This window comes from Oncorhynchus mykiss, chromosome 5 (assembly GCF_057628025.1).
Source record: "Oncorhynchus mykiss isolate SJ-2025 chromosome 5, ASM5762802v1, whole genome shotgun sequence".
In the NCBI taxonomy this organism is placed as follows: domain Eukaryota; kingdom Metazoa; phylum Chordata; class Actinopteri; order Salmoniformes; family Salmonidae; genus Oncorhynchus; species Oncorhynchus mykiss.
Genome location: NC_143026.1, coordinates 48216948 through 48224826, shown reverse-complemented (window position 1 = coordinate 48224826; position 7879 = coordinate 48216948). Strand labels below are relative to the sequence as shown.

At 40.3% G+C, this 7879-nt stretch overlaps 1 protein-coding gene across 16 annotated transcripts in view; it reads left to right on the top strand.

Moving 5' to 3' along the window:
- Positions 1–1109: 1109 nt before the first annotated feature.
- LOC110523975 (mitogen-activated protein kinase 10) overlaps positions 1110–7879 on the top strand; it is an 89463-nt gene continuing 82693 nt past the window's right edge. For 8 of the 16 annotated variants that reach the window (XM_021603180.3, XM_090235057.1, XM_090235065.1 and 5 more), the window contains exon 1: positions 1110–1425. In XM_021603180.3, coding sequence (XP_021458855.2) covers positions 1423–1425 — 3 coding nt within the window. In that variant the 5' untranslated portion in view covers positions 1110–1422. The remainder of the gene's footprint in view (positions 1426–7879) is intronic. The other 8 variants (XM_021603182.3, XM_090235059.1, XM_090235058.1 and 5 more) reach the window with 2 other exon arrangements.

Sequence of the window (7879 nt, the reverse complement as noted above, 5' to 3'; positions counted from 1 at the left end):
TGATAGCCAGGTGTAGCAGTGGTAAGGTGTTGGGACTGCTTTTGGGACTCTACTAGAGGGACAGCTTTATGTAGGCCCTAACAGTTTGTAGGCACTGTTTGTCACTGTTATAGTGCAAATAATACTTGATCAGTTTGGGTTTCTTGCAGTAAATCTGCAGTGTCCAAATTATTTATATCTATGTTCCAGCCCCCAGATAATCCGCTCAAGGAAAATTCGGCCCATGGGTGAATTGGGGACCCCAGTTGTATTGTGTGATGCCCATATGCCCATATGTCTCTCAGAAGTATCTATATTATCAACAAAAGCCTTTTTAGCATAGCAGTTAAAAATAGCAACGATGAGCACTAACACATCAACTATAGTCAGGAAGTAATTTAGCATCAAGGACTTCCTTCCTCAGTTTGGGCCCGTTCACCTGTTTCTAGCTCACTATTTGCCCTCTAGTGGTTAAAAAAAAAAATGCAAATACTAGCAGATTTGCAAATGTGTGCTTGTTCAAGGGATCTCGGTGAGATGTGTCTGGTCAATGTTCATTTGGAAGGAAGACAGTAGGCTACATCACCATTGAATATCTCATGTGCCAGTGTAGGGTGTTGTCTTTCGGATGGGACGTTAAATGGGTGTCCTGACTCTCTGTGGTCACTAAAGATCCCATGGCACTTATTGTAAAAGTAGGGGTCTTAACCCCAGTGTCCTGGCTAAATTCCCAAACTTGCCCTCATACCATCATTGCCACCTAATCATCCTCAGTTTCCAATTGGCTCATTTCTCTCCCCTCTAACTATTCCCCAGGTTGTTGCTGTAAATGTGAATGTAGTCTCATTCAATTTACCTGGTAAAAATATATTAAATCAGTATTCCTTTAAAATAATTTGTATGTGTGTGCAATGCATCCTTTAATGTTTATAAACTCAAAAGGGAAAGCTGTGTGTGTGTGTGTGTGTAATGAGTGAGTGAGACCTATGACCGCCTCCCCGCATATCTTGAGCGCACTGGCAGGACGTCGCAGGATCAGAGAGAGGGAAGCTCGAGCTTCTCTCCTTCATGCACACCCCTCCCATCCATTCCCGGCTATGCTTTGGGTATGACGTCACATGTGCTCCCTTAGGTTGCCATAGCAATTTCTTTCCCCTAACCCCGTTCTTTTTTCTGTCCCTCCTCCTTTCTGGTACGTTCCCAATGGTACAGCCAGCATCTTGCAGCATAATGCTTACAAGACGGTAAACGGGGAGTGATTCAGCATTGCAATCGTAATTTCAAGGCTATACCGGTATTTTTTTCTTCCATCGCTGCATTTTTTTCTAGTTATCTCCATGTTCACTTTTATTTTTCTGTGCGTGCTAAGTCGTTAAATGTCTCTCGTCGGAATGTTTTGAACAGAAATGTTACCGGCCTAGGATCGTCGTCAGCTGGCACGGAATGGTATGTTTGCTCGGTGTGGTGTGGTGGAACAGTGATGTTGATGCAGCGGGAACCTGCTGACGGATGGGGTGATGATTATTGCTCTAAGGTTAATGACGTCGACTAATGGCGTTTTTTCAGTCTTAGAACGCGACAGCGACAATAACAAACCTCTTTTGATTTGACTTGTCCAGTGTTTGTTATAAATATGTGGTCAGGGATGGAATTAATAAGGTGTTGATTTGATATGTTATTGATGCAGGACACAAATGTTGTTGTCCACGAGGATGTTTTTTTCTACCCTTGATTGATGGTCCTGCCTATACATGCACCGACATTTCATAACATCCCTTTCATTATCACTAGGCTGATGTGTTAGTATGTAGGCCTATCAACAATTGAGAATATAATATCAACAATGTTGCAATATAAATATGTCAATACATCAATGAATGCTATATTATTTAGCATTTAAGGCATCACGATAGGACTTAGATCTGGGCCTGGATACATTTAACTTACATTTGATCAATTTAAACGGTAGACCATTCAGCCAGGACTTTATAGATAGGCCTATGCACCCACTCTCAGATGTCAGCTGAACCTTGTGTGGGCTATGGACTCAATCACCTACAGAATGACTTTGCATCAATGCATCTCCGTTATAAAAGTGCACATTTACAAACTCGTCCAGAAACAAACTAGTCCAGAAAGATCATGAATGAATGGACCACCTGACATATTATTGCACAATGCATGATGAGATGTGAGAGATCTCATGAGATTGAATCTCAAGAGATTGAATACATTATTGATACAGTAACAGGTGCTTTAAATTTGAACACAGCAAAACACACTGTTTTGGTGTTGTCAATATATATAGAGCTTCTTACTGAGTTGTGTTATGCTATGTGAATGAGACAATCAGTTTTAAGGTAGTCAATATACCGTATAGCCATTAAGTTGTTGTGGTGTTCTTGGTACAACGAGAAAACAAGGTCTCATTAGAATATGTCAAAATAGTGGCCGTCAACCATTATAGTTTTACAGTACCAGTCAAAAGTTTGGACACCTACTCATTCAAGGGTTTTTATTTATCTTTACTATGTTCTACATTGCAGAATAATAGTGTAGACATCAAAACTATGAAATAACACATATGGAATCATGTTGTAATCAAAAACGTATTAAACCAATTATTTGGATTCTTCGAAATAGCCACCCACTGCCTTGAAGACAGCTTTGCTCTCAACCAGCTTCACCTGGAATGCTTTTCCAATACCCTTGAAGGAGTTTCCACATATGCTGTGTCACACCCTGGCCATAATAGAGAGGCTTTTTATTCTCTATTTTGGTTAGGCCAGGGTGTGACCAGGGTGGGCATTCTATGTCCTTTTTTCTATGTTTTGTATTTCTATGTCTTGACCTGGTATGGTTCTCAATCAGGGACCGCTGTCTATCGTTGTCTCTGATTGAGAACCATACTTAGGTAACCTTTTCCCCCCACCTGTTTTGTGGGAAGTTAACGTTGTCTTTGTTCAGGGTACATAGCCCAAAGCTTCACAGTTGTTTTTTTGTTCTTCGTTTTGTCGGCGTCATTTTTAAATAAAGTTAAAATGTACGCTTACCATGCTGCACCTTGGTCCAGTCCTTCAGCCAGCCGTGACATGCTGAGCATTTGTTGGCTGCTTTTCCTTTACTCTGTGGTCCAACTCATCCCAAACCATGTCAATTGGGTTGAGGACGGGTGATTGTTGAGGCCAGGTCATCTGATGCAGCACTCCACCACTCTCCTTCTTGGTCAAATAGCCCTTACACAGTTGGGAGGTGTGTTGGGTCATTGTCCTGTTGAAAAACAAATGATAGTCCCAATAAACACAAACCAGATGGGATGGCATTTCGCTGCAGAATGCTGTGGTAGCCATGCTGGTTAAGTGTGCCTTGAATTCTAAATAAATGACTGACTGTGTCACCAGCAAAGCATCCCTACACCATCCCACCTCCTCCATGCTTCACTGTGGGAACCACATATGCAGAGATCATCCTTTCACCTACACTGCGTCTCACAAAGACACAGCGGTTGTAACCAAAAATCTCTCATTTGGACTCAGACCAAAGGACAGATTTCCACGGGTTTAATGTCCATTGCTCACGTTTCTTGGCCCAAGCAAGTCTCTTATTGGTGTCCTCTAGTAGTGGTTTCTTTGCAGCAATTTGACTATGAAGGCCTGATTCATGCAGTCTCCTCTGAACAGTTGATGTTGAGATGTGTCTGTTACTGAATTTATTTGGGCTGCAATCTGAGGTGCAGCTAACTCTCATGAACTTATCCTCCATAGAAGTATGGACTTGGCCCAAATAGAGCTATCTTCTGTATACCACCCCTACCTTGTCACAACACAACTGATTGGCTCAAATGTATTAAGAAGGAAATCAATTCTACAGATTAACATTTAACAAGGCACGCCTGTTATTCAAATAATTGAAATGCATTCCAGGTGACAACCTCATTAACTGGTTGAGAGAATGCCAAGAGTGTGCAAGGCTGTCATCAAGGCAAAGGGTGGCTACTTTGAATAAGCTCAAATATATTTAACACTTTTTTTTGGTTGCTACATAATTCCATGTGTTTTTCTGTAGTTTTCATGTCTTCACTATTGTTTTTCAATGTAGAAAATAGTCAAAATAAAGAAAAATCCTTGAATGAGTAGGTGTGTCCAAACTTTTGACTGGTACTGTATATGTCACCTATGTCGATGGCAACATGATGACATATTACTAAAAAGATAGCCTATGTCTGAAGTGGATACTGTGCAATGCCAAGAGGCGGCATCATGGGCCAAAATGTGTGTTACTTTACAGCCTATTGCATATGATACTGGTGAATACTGTATAGCTGTTGAGCATGGTGAAAAGGGAAGATGTGCAATCCAAGAGTAAGCACTAGCCAAAAGGTTGTTACTGAACAGCCCATTGCATGCATACAAGGCTTAAGAGAGAAGGTTTGAAAGACTGTAACCTTGTGGGCTAAATTATTAAACACTATGAATGGGAAGAAGTGCTGCTGGGAGCAACTTAACAATTAATCAATTCATTTATTTGTGTACTGGTTAGAATGTGCTGCTATCCTCCTAAGAGATACACTAGACCCACGTAGGGCTGTGTGCCATATGACACCTTATTCTCTATTTAGTGCACTTTATACGGCTAGTAGGTTCAACCTCTTCATCATCAATAGGCTTTCGGTAATTGTTTACAAAGTCTAATTGGAGAGACAATTAGATTAAATATAAATAATACAGTATTTGATTATTGTTACTATTCAAGTTGTTTAATTTGAAGCATAAGCTATACAAAATCCTCATGTTTATCCTGCTGTTTCAAGTAATGTAATGTGGGCTTAGATAAACATATACAATTCATCAACATTGATTTTGAGGTATGCTCCAATTCCCCCCATGGAGTGGTCTCAATGGCAATTTTCAAGCCATTGATAGATAGATTCAATTGAGCATTAAGTGTGTCCGTCTTGGTGTAGCCTGCTTTGCTTTTCATTTGTGGCTCTTGGCGTATGATACAATCTGATGTTATGGAACAAACATCAGTGTGTATTGAAGAAGAGATAATGATGAGGATACTGTAGTAGGAAAGTCTGATCTGGTCACTAATTAAATGTTGCAATACGAAAATAAGAACAGACATTTGAATAATGTGTTTTTGTAAATTTGACATCTCAAGAGGTAGCGACAGACTGCAAATTGGCCTTTGACAAATTGTTGTAAATGTGTTTGGAAACATAATCATAAAAGCCAAAGGTTAGAAACAAGGAGTCAATGTCTTAACTGCATCCTAAAGTCATTTGTATTTGTATTTATTAAAGATCCCCATTAGCTGTTGCCAAGGAAGCAGATACTCTTCCTGGGGTTCAAACATTAAAGCACTTACATTACATATAAAACAAAATATTAAACATTACACCACTACATACAGTGGGGCAAAAAAGTATTTAGTCAGCCACCAATTGTGCAAGTTCTCCCACTTAAAAAGATGAGAGGCCTGTAATTTTCAGGTACACTTCAACTATGACAGACAAAATGAGAAGAAAAAATATCCAGAAAATCATATTGTAGGATTTTTAATGAATTTATTTGCAAATGATGGTGGAAAATAAGTATTTGGTCAATAACAAAAGTTTATCTCAATACTTTGTTGGCAATGACAGAGGTCAAACGTTTTCTGTAAGTCTTCACAAGGTTTTCACACACTGTTGCTGGTATTTTGGCCCATTCCTCCATGCAGATCTCCTCTAGAGCAGTGATGTTTTGGGGCTGTTGTTGGGCAACATGGACTTTCAACTCCCTCTAAAGATTTTCTATGGGGTTGAGATTTGGAGACTGGCTAGGCCAGTCCAGGACCTTGAAATGCTTCTTACAAAGCCATTCCTTCGTTGCCCGGGCGGTGTGTTTGGGATCATTGTCATGCTGAAAGACCCAGCCACGTTTCATCTTCAATGCCCTTGCTGATGGAAGGAGGTTTTCACTCAAAATCTCACGATACATGGCCCCATTCATTCTTTCCTTTACACGGATCAGTCGTCCTGGTCCCTTTGCAGAAAATCAGCCCTAAAGCATGATGTCCCTGGCGGCGTAGTGTGTTACTGATGGTAGGCTTTGTTACTTTGGTCCCAGCTCTCTGCAGGTCATTCACTAGGTCCCCCCGTGTGGTTCTGGGATTTTCGCTCACCGTTCTTGTGATCATTTTGACCCCACAGGGTGAGATCTTGCGTGGAGCCCCAGATCGAGGGAGATTATCAGTGGTCTTGAATGTCTTCCATTTCCTAATAATTGCTCCCACAGTTGATTTCTTCAAACCAAGCTGCTTACCTATTGCAGATTCAGTCTTCCCAGCCTGGTGCAGGTCTACAATTTTGTTTCTGGTGTCCTTTGACAGCTCTTTGGTCTTGGCCATAGTGGAGTTTGGAGTGTGACTGTTTGAGGTTGTGGACAGGTGTCTTTTATACTGATAACAACTTCAAACAGGTGCCATTAATACAGGCAACGAGTGGAGGACAGAGGAGCCTCTTAAAGAAGAAGTTACAGGTCTGTGAGAGCCAGAAATCTTGTTTGTTTGTAGGTGACCAAATACTTATTTTCCACCATAATTTGCAAATAAATTCATAAAAAATCCTACAATGTGATTTTCTGGATTTTTTTTCTCATTTTGTCTGTCATAGTTGAAGTGTACCTGAAAATTACAGGCCTCTCATCTTTTTAAGTGGGAGAACTTGCACAATTGGTGGCTGACTAAATACTTTTTTGCCCCACTGTATATTGTCCTGCTAATAACAGGGCTAATGATATATCTGTGAGAATATCTAATGGGCTTTTTTGTATAATTCTAAATTCATCATCATTAATAATAACAATAATAATAATAATCGCTTTGTTTATAAAATAACTAAATAATCTCCAAAATAATATATTCTTGAACATGGGGTGAGACTTTGTGACGAATTTGTAAATAAAGTTTGTAAATAAAGGCATTTTTAAAAATGTATTTATCCTTTTAGAGGGAGATAAACCTACAATCATCTCATGGGTCACCCATTTGGGGGCAGCACAGGTATTTAACCAGCATCTGTAGCAACACAGCTTGCACTGCTATGCAGTGTTTTAGACCGTTGCACCATTCAGGCGCTGTATAATATGACCGGTCGGGAGTGGCCTATAGTTCTACAGTAAGAAAAAATAATCCTAACAAAATAAAATAATACAAATCTTAGTGCAACATCAGTTTTAGTAAATAATACTGAAGTCATGCACAATTATCAGTTTACATTTAGGTTTATGTCGCCCAGTTCATTGTCAGTTAGAGACACAGTATGACCCAAAAGCATAATCAATGCTCTAACTCCCCCTTGCGCAATGAAGTGGTGACGCAGGGTACCGTACTAAACCACAAATTACCTCAAAGTCCCGCAGCATAATCGCAAAACTTTTAGTGAAGCAACCACTGTAGTGCACTACTTTTGACCAGGGCCCATAGTGCACTATGTAGGGAATGGGATGCTATTTGGGACGTAGCCATCTCTGCCCAGCCCCTCCCCATGATAAGCACCAGCATAGGGAGAGGGATTATGTGTGTGTGTGTGTATAGTCTCTGCCCAGTCCTCTCCCATGATAAGCAGCAGCATCACATCTGTAACGGGAGCAATCTCATTAAGGGGTCACACAGCAAGGCATGGGCCATCAAAGGATTTAACAGACAGCATTAATCTGGACTGAAAGCCACAGTGAAACTGATCCTTATGTGCACCACCACCTTCATGATATAATATAATACGTCTTTATGTGGAACAATGGGCTTGAAATAACTTGAGACATTTTTGCTGTACCTTCTGTCCTCTTTGCATAGAGGACAAGTTTAATTGCTCAGTGGAATTCAATAGTATGCTTTATTGTCCTCATGTGAAGAC